Source organism: Bos indicus x Bos taurus, chromosome 22, assembly GCF_003369695.1.
Source record: "Bos indicus x Bos taurus breed Angus x Brahman F1 hybrid chromosome 22, Bos_hybrid_MaternalHap_v2.0, whole genome shotgun sequence".
Classification (NCBI taxonomy): Eukaryota; Metazoa; Chordata; class Mammalia; order Artiodactyla; family Bovidae; genus Bos; species Bos indicus x Bos taurus.
In genome coordinates, this window is record NC_040097.1 from 12,488,729 (window position 1) to 12,512,915 (window position 24,187).

Below are 24,187 nucleotides of genomic sequence, written 5' to 3' on the forward strand. Positions count from 1 at the left end.
AAGCTGAGCGCCGAACAACTGATGCTTTTGAACTGTGGTGTTAGAGAAGATTCTTGGAGAAGGAGATCAAATCAGTCAATCCTAAAGGAAATCAGTCGTGAATATTCACGGGAAGGACTGAGGCTGAAGCTGAAACTCCAATAATTTGGCCACCTGATGCAAAGAATTGACTCACTGGAAAAAACCCTGATGCTGGGAAAAACTGAAGGCAGGAGGAGAAGGGGATGACAGAGGATGAGATGGTTGGATGGCATCACCAACTCAATGGACATGAGTTTGAGTAAACTCTGGGAGTTGGTGATAGTCAGGGAGGCCTGGTGTACTGCAGTCCATGGGGTCGCAAAGAGTCGGACATGACTGAGCGACTGAACTGACTGAAAGGAGACATACAGATGACCAAGAAGTAAATGAAATGATGCTCAAAACTACAATGAAGATATCTACACACAATAAATGCTGAAGAGGGTGTAGAAAAGAGAACCCTCTTGCATTGTTGATCAGAATGAAAACTGGGACAGCCACTATGGACAGTGGTATGCAGGTTACTCAAAAAACTATAAATAGAACTATCACAGCACCCAGCAATCCCACGACTGGGCATATAACGTGAGAAAAGCATAATTCAAAAGGACACATGTATCCCAATACTCACTGCTAAAGTATTCACAATAGCCAGGATGTGGAAATAACCTAATTGTCTATGTGAAGTGAAAGTGTCAGTCGCTCATTCTTGTCCAACTCTGTGCAAACCCCATGGACTGTAGCCTGCCAGGCTCCTCTGTCCATGGAATTCTCCAGGCAAGAATATGGGAGTGGCTTGCCGTGCCCTGTTCCAGGGGATCTTCCCAACCCAGGGTTTGAACCAAAGTCTCTTGCATTGCAGGATGATGTTTTTTTTTAATCATCTGAGCCATCAGGAAACACCAATGGATAAAGAAGTTGTGGTACATATACAGAATGGCATATTACTCACTCATAAAAAGGAAGGAAATTGGGTCACTTGTCGTGATCTAGATGAACCTAGTGTACATCATAAAGAATGAGGTAAGTCACAAAGAGAAAAGCAAATATCATATATTAACACACATAACTGGAATCTAGAGAAGTGGTACAGATGAATCTACATGCTGGGCAGGAAGAGAGACGCAGAGAATCAGTGGGGAGGAGAGCGTGGAGTGAACTGAAGGAGCAGCGCTGATAGGGATGAACCACCATGCATTAAACAGAGCTCTATGGGAGCCGCTGTACAACACAGGAAGCGCGGCGCGGCTCTGTGATGGCCCAGTGTTCTGAGAGTCAGGGGCGCGGGAGGGAGGCTCCAGAGGGAGGAGACGTGCACTTATGGCTGGTTCACGCCGATGCACAGCAGAATCCAGCACAACACTGGGGAGTAATTATCCTCCAATTAAAAATAAATTAAAAACTGTGGTATGTATATACAGTGGAATATTATTCATAAAAAGGAAGGAAACTGGGTCATTTGCAGAGATGTGGATAGACCTATGTTGTTATACAGAGTGAATAAATCAGAAAGAGAATAAAATATAGTACATGAACACATATATGTGGAATCTAGAAATAGATTTCAATCTATGTGCAGGGCAAGAACAGATCTGCCAATGTACAGACAGGTGACACAGGAGAGAAGCAGAGGGTGTGGCGAGTTGAGAGACAAGCAGTGACACATAAACACCACCAAGTGTGAAGTAGAGAGCTTGAGGGAAACTCCAATACACCACAGGGAGGTCAGCTTGGTGTCCTGTGAAGATCAAGAGGTTAGAATGGTAAGGGTGGGAGACAGGCTTAAGAGGCAAGAGACAGATGTTTATTTATAGCTGATGCATATTGTTGTACAGCAGAAACCAACAAAACGTTGTGAAGCAACTGGACTCTAACTGAAAACTGAAGAAAAAAAAAAAGAGGGGTGGACTATTTGGAAATGAAGCAACAGACAAAGAATCAATGTCTAAAACACACAAGGAGATCGTGGAGCTCAATATCCAAAAAACAACCAGATCTAAAAATGGGAGGAAGACCAAAGTAGACATCTCTCCAAAAAAGACAGATAGCTGACAAGCACATGAAAAGATACTCAACATTACAGATTATTAGAGATATGCAAGTTAAAACTACAATGAGGTACCACATGTTATGAGTCAGAATGGCCCATCACCAAAGGAAAAAAAAAATCCACTAACAATAAATGCTGAAGAAGGTGTGGAGAGAAGGGTACCCTCTTGCACTGTGGCTGGGAATGTAAACTGATATAATCAATATGGAGGTTCCTTAAAAACTACAACTAGATCCACAATATGATCCAGAAATCCCACGACTGAACATATATCCTGAGAAAGTCATAATTAAAAATGACACTTGTACCCCAATGTTCACTGCAGTATGGGTTATAAGCCAGGACATGGAAACAATCTCAACGTCTATCAACAGATGAATGGATAAAGAAATTGTGGTACATACACACAGTGGAATGTCACACAGCTATTAAAAGGAATAAACTGGATCGCTTATAATTTTGTAGATGCACCTAGAGTATGTCATACAGAGTGAAGTCAAACAGAGAAACAAATATCATATATTAAGACACATATGTGGAATCTAGAAAAAAGGTATAGATGAACCTATTTGCAAGGCAGGAATAAGGACGAAGAAAGACAACAAATTTGTCCACACGGTGAGGGAAGAAGAGGGTGGGGTGAATTGGAAGGGTAGCTAGCACTGATATGGATAAACTACCACGTAAAAAATACACAGCTAATGAGAGGCTGCCGGATAACACACAGTCAGCTTGGTATATTGTGAAAACCAAAGGGGTGGGATGGTGACGGTGGGAGGGAGGGTCATGAAAGAGGGGATACATATATATATGCTTATAGTTGACTCACCTTGTTCTATAGCAGAAACTAATAACACTGGAAAGCAATTCTACACCAACTGAAAACAAATACATTAAAAAAAAACGAGGTGGTGTGTATGTGTATATATATACATATGTATGTGCAAAGGAAAATTATTCAGCCACAAAAAGGAACAAAATTGGTGTACTTTGTAGAAATATGGACCTAGAGTTGTCACACAGAGTGAAGTCAGTCCAAAAAGACAAAAGGAAATATCGTATCTTAATACTTATATGGGGTATCCAGAAACATGATACAGAAGAACCTATTTTCAGGGCAGGAATAGAGCTGCAGATGTAGAGAAGGAACTTGTCGAAACAGTCCAGGAAGGAGAGGGTGGGGTTAATTGAGCAACTAGCCTTGACATATATACACTGTCATGTATAATATAGAAATCTAGTGGGGAGCTGCTGTACAACCAATGGAACTCAGTTCTCTGCTGTGTGATGACCTAGATGGGTGGGATTGGGAATGGGGTGGGAGGGAGAAGCCAGAGGGTAGATATAGATATATCTATATGATTCTCGTTGATGTGCAGCAGAAAGCAACACGACACTGGCAAGCAATTATTCTCCAATTCAAAATAAATTTTAAAAACGTGGTATGTATATACAATGCAATATCATTTAACCATAAAAACAAAGGAAACTGGATCATGTATAGAGACGTGGATAGACTTAGTGCTGTCATACGGAGTGAATAAATCAAAAGAGAAAAATATCATAGATGACACATATATGTGGACTCTAGAAGTAGTGTTATAGATGAACCTATCTACAGGGCAGAAATAGAGCCACAGGTGTAGAGAGTGGGCATGTGAACACGCTCCGGGAAGGAGCAGGTGGGCAAGCTGACAGAGGGGCACTGACATCTGCACACTCCTTGTGTGAAACGGACAGCTAGCGGGAAGCTGCCAGGCATCCCAGGAAGCTCAGCTCGGTGCTTCGGGAAGATCAAGAGGGGTGGGACGGTGAGTCTCTTGGGAGACTCAAGATGGGGAGATGTATGTACACTTACGGCTGACTGACACTGGTGTACAGCAGAAACTAATTACACTGTAGTTACTTTTCCATTGAAAAGTAAAAGAAAAAAAAAAGAATGGGGGAAAATATTTTCAGATGATAAAACAAATACTCTCCAAAATATAAGAACAGCTCGTGGAGCTCAATATCCAAAAAACAAACCAAAAAACCTAAACAGACACCTCGCAAAGTAGATATACAGATGGCCGAGAAGCAGATGTGAAGATGCTCATCATGAATTATTAGAGAAATGCAAGTCAAAACTACAGTGAGCTATCACCTCACACCTGTCACCTTGGCCATCACCTAGAAATCTACACAATAAATGCTGCAGAGGGTGTGGAGACGAGAACCCTCTCACACTGTCAGCAGGAATGTGAACTGCAGAGGGTGTGGAGACGAGAACCCTCTCACACTGTTAGCAGGAATGTGAACTGCTATAGCCACTATGGAGAATGGCATGGAGGTTCCTTAAAAGACTATAAAAAGAACTGTCATAGCACTCATCCACCCAACGACTGGGCATACACCCTAGAAAAGCATAATTCAAAAGGACACATGTATCCCAGTGTTCAATGCAGCAGCATTTACAACAGCCAGGATGTGGGAAGAACCTGTCTAGGGAAACACGAATGGATAAAGCAGCTGTGGTACAAATACAGAAATGAATATTACTCAGCCACAAAAAGGAAGGAAACTGGGTCACTTGTAGACGAATCTAGTGTACGTCATAAAGAGTGAAGTAAATCAGAAAGAGAAAAACAAATATCATATTTTAACATATACTTGGAATCTAGAACACCAGTACAGATGAACGTACTTGCAGGGCAGGAATCGTGACACAGACAGAGAACAAATTTGTAGACACAGCAGGGAAGGAGCGGGTAGAGTGAACTGAAAGAAGAGTGAAATGAATCAACTACCACGCGGACGACAGACAGCTGGCGGGAAGCTGCTGGGCAACGCTCTGTGAATACCTAGAGGGGTGAGACGGAGGCTCAAGAGGGAAGGGATGTACGCGTACTTACAGCTGATTCACACTGATGTAAACAGAAGCCAACACAACACTGGAAACCAATTATCCTCCAATTTAAAAAAAAGATGTCTTACATATACAGACAATGGAATACTGCTCAGCAGTAAAATGGAACAAAACTGGGTCACCTGTCGGGATGTGGATGGGTCCAGAGTTGTACAGAGTGAAATAGGTCAGGTAAAACAACAGATACTGTGGATTAACACACATATATATGGAAGCTGGAAAAATGTTACAGATGATCCCATCTGTAGAGCCGGAACAGAGACGCTGAGGTAGAGAGCAGACTCGCGGACACAGCAAGACGAACTGAGAGAGGAACACTGACACATGCACACTGCCATGCGGACCGTGGATAGCTAGCGGGCAGCTGCGGTATCACACGGGGGCCCAGCTTAGTGGGCGGCGAGGATCGAAAGGGGTGGGATAGTGAGAGTGGGAGGGAGACTCAATACACATGGTGTGTGTGTGTGTGTATCTATCTTTATATCTGATTCACATTGTCTTATAGCAGAAACCAATGCAACACTGTAAAGCAGCTGTCCTTCAAAAATATAAATTAAAAAAAAAAAAGATGTGGTACATATAAACAATGGAACATTACTAAGCCATAAAAAGGAACATAATAGTGTCATTTCAGAGATGTGCATGGACCAAGAGCTGTCAGAGACGGTTAAGTAAGTCAGAAAGACAAAGGAAATGTCGTATGTTAACACATATATGTGGAATCTGGAAAATGGTACAGAGGAACCTTTTATCTGGGCAGGAAGAGAAACACAGTTGTAGAGAATGGCCTTTGTGGACACGCCAGCGGAAGGCGAGAGTGAAGCACTGAGAGAGCAGTGCCGACACAGCCACCCTGTGTGAAGCAGATGCTGGGGGGAGGCTGCTGCACAGCGCGGGCGGCCAGCTCGCTGAGCTGCAACGACCAGGCGGGGTGGAACGGGACACGGAGGGGAAGCTCCGCACAGAGCGGACAGAGGCACACTCACAGCTGATTCACACTGTTGCACAGGAGAAACTAACAACACTGTAGGGCAATTATACTCCAATGAAAACTAACAATATCAAAAACAAAAAGAACGGCAGAAAACATTTGCAAACTAAATAACAAAGGGTTAATCTCCAAAATATACAAACAGCTCATTGAGCTCAATATTGAAAAAAACAATCCAATCAAAAAATGGCCAAAAGATCTAAATAGACAGCTCTCCAAAGAAGACACACAGTTGGCCAAGAAGCACATGAAAAGATGCTCAACATCACTAATTATTAAAGAAATGCAAATCAAAACTACCATATGGTATCACCTCACACCAGTCAAAATGACCATCATCAAAAAATCTACACACAATAAATGCTGCAGAGGGTATGGAAAAAAAGGGAATCTTCTTGCACTGTTGCGGGGATGCAAACTGGTATAGCCACTATGGAGAATGGTATGGAGGTTCCTTAAAAAACTACAAATAGAACTACCATACCACCAGGAATCCCATGCCTGGGCATATACCCTGAGAAAACCATAGTTCAGAATAACACATGTATCCAGATATTCACTGCAGTGGTATTGGTAACAGCCAGAATGTGGAGACCTAATTGTTTCTGGAAAGATGAAGAGGTATACATACATACATACAATGTATATATTGTGTATATACACACATATATACAATGTATATACATACACACAATATATACAATGTATATATACATATACACAATGGAATGCTCAGTTGTGTCTGACTCTTTGCTCCCTATGGGCTGTAGCCCACCAGGCTTCTCTGCAGGTGGAATCTTTCAGGCAAGAACACTGGAGCAGGTTGCCATTTCCTCCTGCAGGAGATCTTCCTGACCCCGGGTGGAACCCGCATCTCTTGGGTCGCCTACACTGGCAGGTGGATTCTTTTACCACTGCACCACCTGGGAAGTGGCACCACCACTAAACAGAATGAAACAGGGTCCTCCGTAGAGAGGTGGACGGATCTAACGTCTGTCATACAGAGTGAAGTAAGTCACAAAGAAAAAAACAAATCCCGTGTAGTGAGACATACATGTGGAATCTAGAAAAATGGTAGTGTGTGTGTGTGTGTGTGTGTGTGTGTGTGTGTGTTAGTCGCTCAGTTGTTTCCAACTCTTTGTGAGCCCATGGACCATAGCCTGCCAGGCTCCTCCATCCATGGAACTCTCCGGGCAAGAATACTGGAGTGAGTAGCCATTCCCTTCTCCAGGGGATCTTCCCCGCCCAGAAAAATGGTAGAGATGAAGCTATTTTCAGCAACAGAGACGCAATGCAGAGAAGAAACATGTGGACACATGTGGGAAGGGAAGTGGGGGACGAACTGGAGATTAGGATTGGCATACATATACTACCACATGTGAAACGGATGGGCAGGGGGAACCTCCTGTGTGGCACAGGGATCTCAGCTCTGAGATGACACATTTGGGTGCGATGTGGGTGGAGGTGGGAGGAAGGTCCATGATGGAGGGGATAAATGTATACACACAGCCGATTCACGTTGTTCAGCAGAAACTAGCACAGCATTGTTAAGCATTATATGCCAATAGGAAAAAAAAAGATTGAGGAGTGACAAAGGGGGAGTGAAACCGAGCAGGATCTTGTGGGGGTTCTGAGCAGGGAATCATTTCTGTCCCCCGTTTCTTGTTTGGAGGGAAGAGACTCCAGCCTGCATGACCTTCTCTGATTTCTAAAGAGAGATTCAAACAGTCACTTGCTGGGAAGGAAAAGGATGCAGAGATGGGAGGAACAGCCAAGAAACCACCTGAAGCAAGATTTGAGGAACCAGAGAAACTCATCAAGAGTAGGAGACCGGGGCTTTCCTGGTGGTCCAGTGGTTAAGAATTCCAGGGTTCGACCCCTTATTGGGGAACTAAGATCCCACATGTCTTGGAGCAACTAAGGCCGTGTGCCCCAAATACTGAAGCCTGGGCACCACAACTAGAGTCCATTTGCCTGAACAAAATATCCCACGTGACGCAACTAAGGCCCAATGCTGCCAAATAAATAAATAAGAAGAGCGCAGGCCCTGCACACACCCTAATCTTCACAGGAACTCCAGTCTTGAGCCATTGTTATAAAAATTCCTCAGTGATTCCTCCCATGTTGGGAGATTGTATTTCGATGCAGGAACCTGCTGGAAGCTTGCCTGGCAAAGCAACAAGGCTAATCTTTTCTGCTTCACCCAGAACTGTCTCCGAGATTTGATTTGGCACCAGTGCACAGAGGCTGAATTCTCAGCATCACCTCGAGCCACAGATCATTGCTAATGACGACAGGGGGACGTGTGTGATGGGTTCTGGGCCACTGACCAGGCTGTTCCCCTCTGAGGACACAATAATAGCCACCCAATGCCCTAGCTACTCCCAGGGGGCTGAGGAGTCCTGGACTTGTTTGCCTTAGTTTCCCCATCTGTGCACTGCGGGAGGTGGATGAGGAAAGGGCACGGGCTTTGAGGTCAGAGAGAAAACCAAGCCCTCTCTCTCTGGCTTGTGACCTCAGGAAAATCACCTCACCTTACCGTTTGGGCCTCAGTTTCCTTGTCTCTAAAGGGGAAATAAAAATTGTATCAAACTGCAGAATAAATAGGAGGGTCCCATAGAACATGCTCTGGGCAGCATTCTTGCCTGGACCCTCAACAAATGTAGGATTAAATAGGCAATGCCCCTGTGGAGCCCATACCTCCTGTCCTCAATTGCCCTCAAGGAAACAGGGTTTGCAGGGGGTCAGGGGGGAGCAGGCAGGACTAGGTGCACACACAGGGTGCCTTTTGGGGCCTCCAGATGGCCCCATTCCTGAGACCTCTAGCCCATGGCTGAGGCCCAAACAGCCCAGGCCTCCAGGGAATTAATTTGTCTCAGAAACAACCAGCTGTGGTTCGAAGCAGAAGCCTGTGGCCATGCAACAGATATTCACCTTGGAGGCCCCTAAGGAACACGGTCTCCACCCCCATCCCCCTTCCTTTGGAGCCCAGCACAGTGCATGGGTGGGGGAACAGGTGAGCCTGGTTCCTCTGGTGGCCCTGGGGCCCGGCAGAGCAGCCCCTCCAGACTCGTGGGTGCAGATGGAACACTCCTCACCTGGGTGCACAGGAGATCCAGCTGCCTGCAGCTCTCTTGGAAGCTAAGTGCTTCTGCAACATCCCTTCCCAACAGTCCCAAGTTCCTGGGTGTCAACTGTGACTCTCAGTTCAAAGTCTAGTAGTTCCCCAGGAGGGGAGAGGTCTGCTTGGCAGTGCAACCCCTTGCTGGCACTGACTTCTGGCCAAATCCAAGCTTTCACCTCTGCCCCAGAGGATGTTCCCAGGGATGGACAATCCTCCCAGGAACAAAGAAGGATGGGGAAGCAGCCCACAGACTAAGCCTCCTGAGGCCCAGCTTCTACACTGAGAACACCATAGGTCTGGGGCCCACAAGGTCCCAGTTTCTTCCACAAGGCTGCAGTGGTGCAGAGACAGGGGAGGATACACGCTTCCCCTTGTACCAGCCCCCCAGGCTCACTGGTCTCACTGCACAGCGCCCAGCTTCCTGGCCACCTCTTCCCCATGGCAGCCATGAGACCCACTCATGGGGGCCATTCTCCTGCTGCTTCTGGATCCTCAACATTTTTGGCACCAGGGATAATTTTTTCATGGACAGGTTGGGGGTGGAGGGGATGGTTTCGAGATGATTCAAGCACATTACCTCTACTGTGTACTTGATTTCTATTACTACATCAGCTCCACCTCAGATCATCAGGCATTACATCCAGGAGACTGTGGACCCCTGCCTTAGAGCCTCCCCTTGCTCAGTCTCCACTCCAATTCCATGAAGTGGTCACATTTATTCCTCCATCATCCAGATGAAGAAATCAGAGTTTAGGGAGATAAAGTCACTTATTCCAACCCATCTAGCAATAGGCCATGGAGCTGAGATTTAAATTCAGGTTACCCCACCTGTCTCAATCACTGTGCCCCTTGGCCTAGCCTTCCTGTGTTGCCACATTGAGGCCAGGGTTGAGGGGGGAAGGGGGGGCTTGCCTGGGACCTGGCTCCCTGACAAAGTTTTGCCCACAGGCATCAGCATGCCTCTGGGGCTTCCCCGGTGGCTCAGCGGTAAAGAAACCACTTGCAATGCAGGAGACTAGGAGACACGGGTTTGATCCCTACCTGGGTTGGGAAGATCCCCTGGAGTAGGGAATGGCAACCCACTCCAATATTCTTGCCTGGGAAATCCCATAGACAGAGGAGCCTGGCGGGCTAGTCCATGGGGTCACAAAGAGTCATAAGTGACTGAGCAGGATCAGCATGCCTCAATGTCCAGAATCGCTCCCCAGAAAAAACAGCCAGAAAGGGAGAGTTAGGAATGAGGTGTGTAAGTCTGGTTCATCCTGGCACTCACCAGGGCAACTTGGAAATGACCTTGTCCTTATCACATCAAGAGGAGCTTGGGGGTCTATGAGAAGATGTGAAGATTCAGGTAGGCCCTGGAGAACTAAAGCCCACTAGACCTCCCTCTGTCTCTTTGCCACACACACAAAACAGGCTTCTCAGGCGGCTGTACAGAAGGTCTTCTCCGAGGCGCAGAGCAAAGACATCTCCGCACACAGCACCCCAGGAGTGTTCTGTCCAGGAAGGGGTAAGGTAGGGACCTTCCTCAGAGAAGGCCAAGGACTTCAAAACCACCGTTTCTCAGGGGTCTTGTTCTGCCTCAGCTTCTCAAGAGGTGAGTCCTGTCCACCCAGCACTCCCGGGTCTCCACACTGCTGGAGCGGAAGCCTCGGTTCAGTTACTTGGAATCTTCCAGACAGGACCACGTTTGTCCTTCAGACAACAAAAGCCGCGTCACTCCTGGGGGGAGGGGGCTCCTCCGGAAGCTCCCCTGTCCCTTCTTGGCCTCTTTCCCAGTCACCGCCACAACTCTGAGACAGGGGCCCCGGCAGGACTGTTTTCCGACGTAGGACACCGAGGGTCCGCGAGGGAGAGGCTCGCTGAGCGCCACCCGGCTGGCCAGAGATAGAGCCCGGAGCCAACGACATCTGTCCGCTGCAGCGGCAGGGCTCCCGACACCAGGACAAACCTCCAGCCCTCTCCGCCCTCTGGCCTCACCGGGGCCTCATCTGCCCGTTTCGCCGAGGGAGAGAGGACAGAGGAGAAAGTGCCCTGACCGAGGGAGCAACAACTCTTCTGGATTCCAGGGGGCTGGGACGACTTGGTGTTGTTTCTCAAACAACGCCTTCTCCTCCTAGACAGAGACCGCCGGACTCTAGAGGCGGCCGAAGAGTGCAGTCAGCATCTTTGGGTCGAGAGTCCCTCCGAGTCCGCTCCGTCCAGCGCCGCCGGCTGGTTGGCTTTGTCCCCAGTACTCCCGCCCCAACTAAGGGCCCCGAAGAGAACAAGGGGTCGGGGGTGTTTCCGCTTCGGTGGGACTCTGAGAAAAGACGGCGGGGTCCCGCCTTCCGGCGGCCGCTCCAGGAACCCCGGAGCTACTGAGAACCAGCGGAGGAACAAACCTCGCGCGCGCCCGCCCGCCCGCCTCCAAGCGTCCCCAGGACCACCCGCCCGAGTCTCCCGAAGGGCAGCCGGGCCTTGGGGCTCAGGAGCTCAGGCGAGCCCCACCACCGCGCTTCCCCCGAGGAGCGGCGAGTCCCGGACGACTCGCAAGCGGTGCTCTGGAGCTTGCCGCCGCTCGGACTACACCCCCGACGCTCCTCCCGCTCGGGCTCACTTACCGTGCACCAGTCTCCGCATGTCTTGGTACCGAGCCCACAGGTGTGCGCTGGGCTCGGCGGCGCCGCCGGCCGGCGCCGGGGCGGGCGCGGAGCGCGGGGCGCCCGGGCAGTGGGCGCCGGGACCCGGGGGGCCGCAACCTGGGCAGGAGGGCGAGGACGAGGCGGCTCGCGGCCCGCCGTGATCTCGGCGCGGCACCCAGCGCCGAGCGGCCGCCCGCAGCCCCGCACCCGCCATGCCCGCTGCGCGCAGCCCGCGCAGCCCTTGGCCCTCAGGCCAGTCCGCCGCCCCTCCGACTGCGGGCCCGCCACGGTGGCCTCGTGCTCCCTCACGGCGGCCGGCCAATGGGCGCGGCGCGCGGAGCCCGTCCGCCAATGGGCGCGCCTCTCGGCCCCGGCGGGGCGGGAGGTCCCGGGCGAGGCGGGGCGGGGCGGGTTGCCGGGCCCCTTCCCCCAGTCTCCCGAGAGGTCCAGAAGTCTGCGCCCCTCTGCGGAATCTGCTGAGGCCATGGCGGCTCTTTCTGTCCTCCTCCCGAGAGATCGGAATACCTAAGAACGGCCGTCCCCGCGAGGCTCCGGACGGCCCGGGCTTGGAAAGGAGAGGGCCAGAGTGCTGCGGGTCTACCTGGGCCCCCCAGTCCTCTTTCTCCCTCTCTGTTACTGGGTCCTCCCGCCCCTTCCTCCACCCCCTGTGTTCCAGACCTCAGATCCTCCGCCGCTTCCCCCAGTTCTGAAACCCGGGTCTTGTTCCCCGCCTCCCGCCCATGACTGGCTATGCCAGGTCGTTTCACTCACTTACCTAGAGAATAAAGAGTTCTTCCCGCGCGCTCCCTGCTGCCAGCCCCACGCTGGGTGAGACCTGGGGACCCGCAATGCAGCCGACGCCCGCTGAAGCAGCCCCTTCGTTCTCCGGGCTCTGTGTCCACACAGGTGAACCCTATTAACGTGGAGCGAGGCAGAAGGCCAGGGCTGACTGCGCCCGCCTGGTTCCTACCTCAGCAAATGGCCGCACCGACCCGCACCACTCCTCGCTTCCCCACTTGGACCTCTCATGCTCTTCTAGCACTATCAACAGGATTTTCAACAAAATTACTCTTTCCTGCTGGGAAGCACTCTCTACCCGCGTTTATTTCACTCAGATTCGTTATCTGAGTCCTCAAATATCCGTGTCCTGGGCCTTGAGCAGGCCTACCCTGCACCTGGGGCCTTGTCGGTGGAGAGCTAGCTAGACACTGTTTCCTTGAGGTGCTCTCCGCGGTGGCCTCGCCGGCTTTAAGGGTGTGTGTACAGTCTACTATTCCCTGCCCCTTGACTGAGGACCTACAGTGCCAGTCATGTGACGAGTGCTGGCACAGGATAATAGAGGCCATAGGTGGGCCCGTGGGGGTGGGTGGGTGCGGCCCCCGACCCCAGGGCCCCAGTGAACTAGGTGTGTGCTGAGGGTTTGGCCACCTATAAGTCTTGTCTGGGTGGAAGATGGGCGCTCTGTGGCATGCAGCCCGCAGAGCCACCAAGAGAAGCCAGAGTGGGCACCAAGCCGGTGTGTGGACATGGTTTAGTAGGGTTTGCACCAGGAGAAGGCAGGTTATCCAGGCAGCAGCTTGGGCCTGGCAGCTCAGCAGCGGGCCCTGCTACCTTCTAGAGTTGCTGCTTGATCTCTCTTTTCCAGCCTGTTTTTATATATTGTGTCTATAATACTAAACTCTCTTACTGATTCTAAGTTTTCATTTGATGTTCTTAGATTGTCTAGTAGTCTGGGAATAACGGTAAGTGCCCCGTACAGGATAGTTTTTATTAATGTTATAGTTGTTTGCCACAAGATGCTTACTTAGACTTTTGTCGTGCTAAAGTTCAGCTTTCAACAGTGCATCTCAAATCCTGTTATTTTTAGAAGTCTAGGCATCAGTTACGATCACGAAGTAAATGCAAGGCGTTGCGTGACTGTATTTTAGAGCATGGTGCAGTACACGTTTAGTAGTACATCAGTGAGCGTCATCACTTCTCTTAGGACTTTAAGAGAAAAGATGGCGGTGGCAGAGTAGGGGGCGCGGCCGCCAACTCTGAGTACCAGCTTGAACAAGGGAGGGCAGGGGGCGGGGCCAGGCCGACGCCACGTGGGAGGTCCCGCCCCTCGGCCCGCCCTGCCTCCAAGAGCAGGAGTATCTGCGCCTGCTGGGCTCGGCTTCATCGAGCATGCGCACTCCGTCACATTCTGATTGGCGGACCCGCGAGTCCCGTCTCACCCTTGGTGGAGGCGGCCCAGGTTCTGGGTCCGGAGCTCAGCGCCCAGCTCCTTACCCTCTTCGGGCTCCACTGTTGACCACTGTGGAGGCGGTGCAAGACTTGGATTGCAAGGCAACCTGGCCGTCGGACTCAGCAAGGACGGGCAGGGCCGCTTTGGTTTCATCCGGGCGCTCCAGCCTTTGTTCCGCCTTACCCTCCTCCAACGACCTCCTATGTCCGGCATGTTTTCCAGGGCCCAGGTGAGGCGGGTTCTGCAGCGGATGCCCGGGAAGCAGCGATTCGGCGTCTACAGGTTCCTGCCCTTCTTTTTTGTCCTCGGAGGAACAATGGAGTGGATCATGATTAAAGTGCGCGTGGGCCAGGAGACCTTTTGTAAGTGGGGGTGCAGCAGCCTCCGTTTCTTTTCAAGCAAGCAGGAGGCGGCAAAGGAACCATTTTGCTGGGAATATTGTTAGGTTGCAGACCTCTCATTCCGCTCAGCGCTGAGCTGCTTTTATCCTGCAGAAGGGCGAGTACTGTCTCCCTCATTGGGGCGTGGACATCCGCCTGGGCTCTCCTACAAGCGGGGCGACAAATATACATTGGTGTCCAACCTTGAGACCTTCCCTGCACTTAGATGGGAGGGCACGTGACTGCATTCTGGACGCTGTCCTTTCAAGCCTGCCAGTGACACTGGGCCTAAGGAATAGACTTGCCCACAGCATCTAGAAGCGGGATAGAAGGGTATGTGTAAGCTCCTAATTGGCACGTCCAAACCCTAGGGAGAGCTGGTCTGCCCCGCTTAAATACCACTGTCTTTACAGGCCAGAGTCATGGGTACCAAGGGCAAGCACTGTAAACAGAGTGCCTGGCATTGCTTTGCTGAGCACTAGCTCTGTATAGGCTAGTTCCTCTTCCAGAAAGACTTCTCTAACTCCTAGGCCCTTTCTGCTTTCTCCCTCTCCAGAAACACGATCACTTGTGAACTGCCAACCCTCTTCTAAAAAATAAATTAGCGGTTTCTAAAGATACTTAATTCTTCTGTTCATCTATTCATTAATATTTAATAACCACCACTTAGAAGACAGAATAAGGCAGAGGGCTCCCCACCCCAGAACACCACCAATGGGAGAGACAGATCAGTTACTATTAAGTGTGATTACTTGTGAGGGGAAAGTGGAGGGAACATGGGATTCCTGGGTGGGGCACCTGAATTGTAATAGGTGGTGCAGGGAAGGCTGCCTGGAGGAGTGACCATGTCAGGGGGGCCCAAAGATTGTCAGCCAGATGAGGGAAACATTGGTGGTGTTGCAAGTGTCTTCTGCCAGTGGTAAGAGCAAACTTGGGGGCCTTGGTGTGCAAGTATGCTGTGTTTGAGGGACTGAAACAGGTGAGCAGCGTGAGGGATGGTGTGGTTTAAAAGGTGCCTGGAGGGGCCACAAAGGGACCAGAGAACCAAGACTGTATCCCAAAGGACTGAAGAGTTTCAAGCAGCAGGAGGTGAACATATGTGGTGAATGACTTTTTGTGGAAAGCACACTGGCAGGAAGACGTAGGCGTATGGTTTTCCAGGTTTGGGATGGTGGTCTAGACTAGGATGAGATGCTAAGAAGTGGCTAGAGTTGACACTCCAGAGGCAGTACTGACAAGGCCGTGGTGTTTGAGTAGACTCAGGAGATGAGTGGAGGCTTCTGGTGGGGCAGCTGGGGCAGGGGGGAACATAAGCAGAACAGTCCTGGGCTCCATTTTGCCTGTGCTGAGGGGGAGATGGTTATATAGATAGAAGGCACATCTAGGCCTTAGATCTAGGTTAGTGGGTCACTCACATGCAGATTGTGATGAAAGTTAGAGCTTAAGCCCCAACATTTTAAGGGTGACTGAGAGTGGCCAGAGAGGCAAGGAGGGAAACAAGAAGGGTCTTTTATCGTAGAAGACAGGCAGTTTAGGAAGTTCAACTAAGTGGGTGGGAGGTAAGTTTTCTCTCCTCTACCAGGAGACTTGAAGATATGCAAATACTGATCAGGACAGAGCAGGTGGAGGGAGGCTGGATATACCCTGGCCCTTGAGAAGGGAGAGGATGGGATCTGAGCAAGGCCGAGTAGCCCTTGGAAGTCAGTGGGAAGAGTTCTTTACTGACGACTTTTCTCTCTGTGCAGAAAGAGTTCATGGCCATTTGGGGTGAGCAGAGTAGGGTCAGGGCCATGGCTGAAGCAACAGGATTGTCAGGCATCATAGTGGACCCACTTAGGTCCAACACCCACAGTGCGTAGCAAGCAGAGTGAGGCATGGAGAAGGAAGGAAGTTGCATCAATCTGTAGTTGGGGTTTTGAAGGTGTGTCAAGAAGCTGGTACTAGCAAGAGGGAATTTCAGCTGGTTTGGGCAGTAAGAGAGAACAAGGAGCTGAGGAAGTTGGTAAAGATCCAAGGACAGAAAGGCTGGTAGAAAGGGAGTAGAGGTTGTGGTCAGAACAGAAGGAATTTATTACTTCAGAGGAAACTTGCAAGATGGCAAAAGTTGAGAAGTCAGGATGATGAAGGGGGCTGTTGCTTCTTATCTGTTGGGGATGGTGTCAACTGGGAAGATGGCACAGGACAGGGTCAAGGAATCTGAGCTAAATGCCAGCGTTTTCAGAGACTGAAGGGTAGTGACGGACGGCAGATGCCAGGGAAGGCAGTGGCAAATGGCAAGGCCCCGGGAGAAAGAGGGTGGAGAAGCAGCAGCCAAGAACAAGGAGACTGCCCTCACCTCCCTGCCCTGAGTTCCTGGGTGTGACAGAGAGAGCAGCAGAGAGCTGTAGGGTTGGAAGTGCCTGAGAGAGGACAGTTAAGACAGATGATTTCAGAGAGAAGTGAAATTGCTAAGAGCTGTGCTGTGACATGACCCTATCTTTGAGGATGCTGACTCTGACCCTGCTATTGAGAACTTTAACATAGTCCTCATTTAAATCGTGTTTTAAGTTGATTTTGGCATTAAACATTATTGTTGAGATTCAGGTGATAGATCTAGACTACTGGTTAAATTACTCTGATATGTATTTTTAATTCCATAGTTTCTTAAAAAATCTAAATCAAATCTTTGTTTGATACAGATGACGTCTACCGCAGAAAAGCCTCAGAAAGACAGTATCAGAGAAGGCTGCAAGATGCATCAGAGACTGAACTTCAGCAGTCAATAAAGTAAATCTCAAACTTCACTACTGCTTTCAACTCCTTTTAAAATGTATTTTTCAGGTCTCTTGTTCTTACACAGAATTGCCTTTATAAACAGTTTTTATACTTTTCCTGTCCCTGCTTGAATACTTCCCAAATCACTGATGCACAGCACTTGTGGGAAAATTATTTCCTACTGAAACAACGGACTCTAGTTTGTGAAACATTTCTTAAACAATTCAAGGATGAATCAGGATGCTTTTCAGTGTACCCTAAATTGTGAAGTCCTTTGTTTTAGGTAACCAGGGATAACCTAAGTTAATTTTTTGCTGAACTCAAATTTAATATGAATGAAAGTAAGGTCTCTACTGCAGGGTCATTTAAACGAGGATGACTATGCAGACTGCATTTCTGCCAGCTACCAATTAGTGAACATTTTCCTAGAATGCAAACACACCTTACATTGTTATGAACACCAACAACCCCTTCCCTTGTTTGACTCCACTAATATCAAGGGCTGGACCTCTGTGAGGACTGGGAACCATAGGCTTCACTACCCTCTGTGAGGAAGATGCTGCCTTCATCCAGCTGCTGAAGACACTGCTCCTTCCCCAAAAAAGTGAATCTTCACAGCACTGAGCAACCACAGACTTGAGTTAAATCAGAGGCTCAGGCTATAGGGAGAGTTTGCAATCTAACCCAGAAAAAGTTTGGATCAGGTGGTAGAAAAGCAAAGGCATCTTTCTAGGCTTGGATAACCACATCCAACATCTTTTCAAACAAAAAAATATCTACATATTAAAGAAGACTAAGTTGCAAAATCATTTCTACCTATTCACTCATGAATAAAGAAGCTGATGCTTAAGGCCACAGGTATTATCAAGTTACAGATCTCTGCCACAAATACACTGAAAACTAAGATCATGGCATCCGGGCCCATCACTTCATGGGAAATAGATGGGGAAACAGTGGCTGACTTTATTTTTCTGGGTTCCAAGATCACTGCAGATGGTGATTGCAGTCATGAAATTAAAAGACGCTTACTCCTTGGAAGGAAAGTTATGACCAACCTAGATAGCATATTGAAAAGCAGAGACATTACTTTGTCACCAAAGGTCCATCTAGTCAATGCTATGGTTTTTCCAGTGGTCATATATGGATGTGAGAGTTGGACTATAAAGAAAGCTGAGCGCCAAAGAATTGATGCTTTTGAACTGTGGTGTTGGAGAAGACTCTTGAGAGTCCCTTGGACTGCAAGGAGATCCAACCAGTCCATCCTAAAGGAAATCAGTCCTGAATATTCATTGGAAGGACTGATGCTGAAGCTGAAACTCCAATACTTCGGCCACCTGATGTGAAGAGCTGACTCATTTGAAAAGATCCTGATGCTGGGAAACACTGAAGGCAGGAAGAGAAGGGGACGACAGAGAATGAGATGGTTGGATGGCATCACTGACTCAATGGACATGGTTTGGGTGAACTCCAGGAGTTGGTGATGGACAGGGAGGCCTGGCGTGCTGCAGTTCATGGGGTCGCAGAGTCGGACACGACTGAGCGACTGAACTGAACTGAAGGGATTTAAGTCAGTTCATTTATGTTAGAACCAATTTAGTATAAATAAAGAGCCACTCACCACTCACCTCATTAAAGTACTACTGAGCCACTGCTCAGACGTGGCTTGACTATGAAGACCAGTGATGACCAATAGCACCTGGGGGAGGAAGGTAGTCTTCACTTGCACTTTTGTCACAAGAGTTCCTGGTGACCTTAAACCTCACGGTTATTTTAATGACTAGATTATTGCACAATACATTTAAATTGTGGCCTAACTCCATTTTTCCACCCGGCCCCAGTTTTAGAAGTTTAATACTTTGTACATACATAAATATGTAGCATATATACCTTTTACAAAGAGAAGTTGTAAATGCTAGTAAAACCATCAGCTACCTTCTGTGTCTGCTGTGGTTTCCTTCCCGCTTCCATCCCAGAAACAATCTCCAGTCTGAAATTTGTGCCTAACTTCCCTAGAGTTTTCCTCATCATCTTTTTAAAATACAAGTACTGGAGTGCTGATTTAAGACAACAAACCTTTGAAGATGACACAACAATGTCTGACATCAAGGGAAGTAGACTAGCAAAGCAATTACTGTATTAAATTGAAGATACTTTCAAAGCACATTAATTTGGATGGTACAGAACTAATTTTTGTTAAACCATTGTGGAGGCTTTTACCTTTGCCTCAATTTTTTTAAGCCTTCTACTAAAGGAATATGACTATGCACTTATCAGACACTAGGGTTATTTAAGGGAGCTGTAATAGTTTAAAGAGCAATGCTCTTATAAGCAGCTTACAGAAGTGCAGTGCCCCCTACTGTGAACTACACCCACAAAGAACTTACATTTAAAAACCAGGATACTTTAGGATAACAAAAGCTAGAAGTCCATGTCCACTGGGGTGCTGGGGGAACTACCTGGGCTTTGGAACTTCACTTTATCATCTGAATGGATAGGGAAAGGACCCAGGCACAGAGTAAATACTCAGTAATGGAGGGCTCTCTGTGTTCATCTAGCAGTCCCATTTTGGAAATCTTGCCTGGATCTCTGAAGTTATAGCAATTCAATTAATCTGTTTTTAGAAGTTTGGATTTTTCACACTGAGTTACTTTTCTTTTTAAAAAAAAGAAAATACACTTGGACCACGGTGTTTTCCAAAACAATTTCTCTCCTAATAAAGTATGTGTGTGCTTTAGTCTTCATACATTTATGCGCAATCCACAAGATGTGCATTCTACATCTATTTGGGGAATAGATAATTTGTTCAGGTCTGAACTTTGATTCAGCTGACCTAGCAGACTTCTGAATGAAGAGGGAATTGAGTAATACTTAGCAGTCTTGCTCAGAGTATGTAGCTGGAATGTTTAACTATACATCAACCATCCTTTACAGTATGTTCATGACCACAGATGGCAGGACAGTCCTAAACTCTTAGGAGAACAGAACCACAGGGATTTGCAAAGTGATATTAGAGGAAAACAGTTGGTTGACTTTACCAGCACTTTCTGTTAAAATTGTGGCCATTTTCTAGGAGCTTAATAAGCATGATAAAAGTATTTCCAGGCCATTAGTCTCTGGCCACACATCTACTTGAAATGGGTTACAGTGATTTATGATACAGGACATGCTGCCTTACCTTCCACCATCAGTAACAACTCCCTCTGCGACTTTAACTTCAACCTTTGCTGAGGACATGTTAGGAATCCCTGACTGTCAGTCTGAGAGGTGTGACATGGGCACATCAGGCTGTGGCCTGATTATACTTGGCTTCTGTGTTAATGCAGCCTGAGCCCTGGACCAGGGTCGGGACACTGACTTTTGCCTGTACCTGAGGAGCGCTTTTCCTTTAAATTGGCAGCCGTACCCCTGTCAGCATAAAATCAAGGTTTGCAGGAATTAAACCTGCTTGAAACTAAACATCTGTCTGACACAAGCTTTAACAGAACAACCAAACCTGGTTAATCCCAATCACTTTGCAAACTCCATTTTTATTTGGATTAAAAAGCTTTAGATGAACAAACATATGATACATACATATTGTAAGACTAGTTACCACTTGAACCTTTTTTGATACAGAAGTTAGAATAAACCAAGTTTTAATCAGGTTTGAAAATGTTCAAATTCAAAAGTCAACACCACCAATTTGGAGATTTTACACAAAGAAGAGTCCCCTCTTAATCTTCCTCACAGGAAGAAAAGGAGGAGGGCAGTTCAAAAAACAAAGCAATTCAAGGCCTTTTAAATCAGTTAGCTGACATACTGTTTTAAACCTATAGGTCTTTCCCCCCACATAAACAAAATTCTTTTCCACATGAACTTACATTTTGAAAACATTTAGGCTATTATACTTTCTAAGCCATATCACTACAGTTCCTAAAGCTCACGGAAAAAAAAAAATGTATAGTTCACGTGTACCTTTTAAAGTCCATACATTTTTTTTTCTTTTTGGAAGATGGCTGACCTCAAATCTTATATCCTAAAATATTAACTGATATTCTCCAAGTCAATATACAGAAAGACATGATTCTAAAATAAATACATAGAGTTTAAAAAACAACAACAACAACAACAACAACAACAACAACACTTCCTTAGGGCCTGCCTCGTGGCCCTCTGGCCCGGCTCTGCACTGCCTTAGGGAAGCCCCTGGCTGGATCTACGGTTCCTACAGCACCTCTAGACAGGGAAGGAGCCTGGAGGAGGAGTGCTCTGGCTTCTACTGCCCCACATAGCCCACAGTGAAGAGTTTTTAGAGGCTTCCCAAAAGAAGTCTCTTCCAGACCTTAAAAAGGGAAATAAGATGGGTGCATGAAATAAATAAATAACTTAACCAAAATTAAATTTCAGGTTCTTTGGTGTAATTCAAGGATGCCTAGAAATAAAATAATCTGATTGTATTATACAGTCCATGATGAAATGGCCCAAATAACCAGGAACTGAAGATTTCTTTATCCGATTCAGTTGAACAATAAGGTACTGACATACTACTGCAAAACATTTCTTAAAATTCAGAATTATTTAAAATACTTGATGCAAATTGAGATCCAGTGGTTGACTATAAGTAATTAAGATACAAGGACCTTCTGTATTTAAAGTATCTAGATACAAAGAGACTTTTTTCCATTCTGTACTCTTTTGTCCCCATGATTTAGTAAGAATAGTGATTAAATATCCAGGTATTGATTCATACCAGATTAAAAGAAAAAAGTGTCCTCTAAGAATCACTCAATTTACAAATAGCAGTGGAAGCTTCACTACAATGGCAACCATCTTGCTACAACAAAGCAGGTTTCAAAAATGCTGACTGAAATACTGTTCCACGTTTGATGTTTTCTACCTGTCTGAGCATTATATATTGCCTCCAATTGTTTTTTTCCAGGATCATATAAGAGAGACAGGGTCATCAAACCTAAGTGTTTGGGATCTATAATATTCTTTTTAGTGAGCATTTTCTGAAATTATGAGTCCCTTCTGAAATTCAAAAGCACAAGCTACATTTTAAAATTATTTCAGAAAATCTTAAACTTCTGGTTGAGAATTACAACCTGAAACTTTGGAGGAAAAAAGAAAAAAAAGCCACATCTGATGAGGAAATAAAGCATACTAAAACATATTTGCCTATGCAGGCAATTCAGCCTCTTACAATTATGCTTCTGAAACAGCCCATATCCAGTTAATGCACTCCCCTCCCTAAGTTAGGTTAGGTGTTATGTTTAATAAATCACCCTCCAGCACACCTCAATACCTTCTTCAAGATGAACTTCCATTGTTTCAGTGTAAGAGATTTGAAGTTTTAAATCGTCTTAACATGTATAGGCATAAATTGTGAATTCATTATAAAAAGATCAAGAGTACCCTTAAACTTACCTGCCAAGACTAAACATAATTCAGGGTTGTGCACATGTTCTGCAAAGGTAACTGACACTACAGATGTCTAACTCAGAGCAAGAAAAAGTGCTTTCTCCCTCCGGGTGTCCGGGAGATGCACTAGTTACAGAAGACTGCACAGAGCTAACTTCAGATTTCTGAGTTACTAGAGCAAATGTGCCACGTCTGTCAAACATCTATCAAGTAACTAACAACCTTTTACTTTACCTGGAAGAAACAGTTTTTGCAAAAGTGGCTGAAGATATTTAGGCACATGAAACAGACACAAGTACACCCCCTTCTCTAAGATGTAAACTAGGACCAACTTCACATTTCATGTCAACTTAAACTAATCTGTAAACTCTTTTGTATGTGTTTTTTTTTTTCCATTTTGTTTGTTATTTAAAAAACAAACAAAAATACCAACCAAAAAAATGAAAAACAAAAACCCCAAGCCAAGACAAAACCTCTGGTGGTTTCAGCTCTATGGCAACAAGTAAAAAGGTAAAACTCCGAGTCTAAATATACAACCAATTATGAAACTGGTTTTAAACGAAGGAAACATATGCAAAAAAAATCTTTGTGTATTTGATAAAGTCAACTTAATATAACAAAAACAAATTGAAATAGCTTATTAAAAGTGTCCTTATATAAAAATGGCCTTGTGATGTACAGTAAAATGCAATAAAAATTGTCATCCTTTTTATCTCCCCCCACCCCCAGTAACTAAAATGGCTACTGTTCCACAAAACTCTTTATGCTTCTATAAAAGAAAAGTAATTGACGTGATTAAAGGTTTTCTAGATTGTATGCTTGGCGAATGTTGAGGGTGTCTCGGAGCATCAGATCCCGAAGGCGCCATAGGGCATCTGCCATGGTGGTGTGGGCCCCTTTACTTTTTAGCCAGTGAGAGGGAAGGCGGCTCTCCTGTTCTTTCGACAGATGGACATCACGTCTTCGAGCTGAAAATGGAAGTGTGGACAGAGAAATGTAAACATCAGTCCTAAGGTCTGACAGACTTATTGAAATGTGAAACATTTGCTGTTTATTAAATATTATGAAATTAACTCTACAGAATATTTCCCAGAAAATTTCATATATTGTTTTATAGGCATCTTGTTTTTTTTTTTTTAAGTTTCTTTTACTTATTTGCCACACACAGTAAAATGCTGGCATGCATATTTGCATGGCACATGGGGTCTTAGTTACCTGACCAGGGATCGAACCCAGCCCCCTGTAGTGGAAGCCTGGATTCCTAACCACTGGACCACCAGGGAAATCTCTGACATCTTGGTTTTTAGAAAACTATTTTACTTAGGTATGAGTCAACCTAGCCAAGGATGTCTCATTTCATGCTTTACAGTTTAGAAATTTTCTAATTTCTAACAGTTACTTCACAAGAGCTGCACAATGTAACAAAATTACTAGAACTGGGAACATAAGAGTTGCACAAACAGCTAAAAGATCTGACCACTAGTATTTTGTTGTAAGCACTTGTGATATTTAATAACTTCAATACTAACAAAAATTCCTAAAAAGGTAAATGTGAGGAAAGGGAAAACTACTACTCTTAAAAGAAATCAATGATCAAATCTGGCTTAGAAATGAAGGATGAATTGTTGATGTTTAGTCGTCAAGTCATTCTTTTGTGACTCCATGAATTATAGCCCTCCAGGCTCCTCTGTCCATGGAATTTCCCAGG

The 24,187-nt window shown here is 46.5% G+C and overlaps 3 protein-coding genes across 32 annotated transcripts in view; 1 reads left to right on the plus strand and 2 right to left on the minus strand.

The window, feature by feature from the left end:
- The window catches only part of NT5DC2 (5'-nucleotidase domain containing 2), a 51,479-nt gene extending 39,495 nt beyond the window's left edge, over positions 1-11,984 (minus strand). For both annotated transcript variants that reach the window (XM_027522349.1, XM_027522350.1), the window contains exon 1: positions 11,695-11,984. In XM_027522349.1, coding sequence (XP_027378150.1) covers positions 11,695-11,929 — 235 coding nt within the window. In that variant the 5' untranslated portion in view covers positions 11,930-11,984. The remainder of the gene's footprint in view (positions 1-11,694) is intronic.
- Positions 11,985-13,895: 1,911 nt separating this feature from the next.
- SMIM4 (small integral membrane protein 4) lies at positions 13,896-17,193 on the plus strand. The gene is made up of 2 exons (XM_027523408.1): positions 13,896-14,307; positions 17,004-17,193. Exons 1-2 carry the CDS (start codon positions 14,148-14,150, stop codon positions 17,093-17,095), a joined length of 252 nt encoding a protein of 83 aa, XP_027379209.1. The 5' UTR covers positions 13,896-14,147; the 3' UTR covers positions 17,096-17,193.
- A 3,393-nt stretch (positions 17,194-20,586) lies between these two features.
- PBRM1 (polybromo 1) overlaps positions 20,587-24,187 on the minus strand; it is a 106,929-nt gene continuing 103,328 nt past the window's right edge. For 28 of the 29 annotated variants that reach the window (XM_027523398.1, XM_027523381.1, XM_027523399.1 and 25 more), the window contains one exon: positions 20,587-23,447. In XM_027523398.1, the coding sequence (XP_027379199.1) occupies positions 23,275-23,447 (173 nt within the window). In that variant the 3' untranslated portion in view covers positions 20,587-23,274. The remainder of the gene's footprint in view (positions 23,448-24,187) is intronic. The other variant, XM_027523386.1, reaches the window with a different exon arrangement.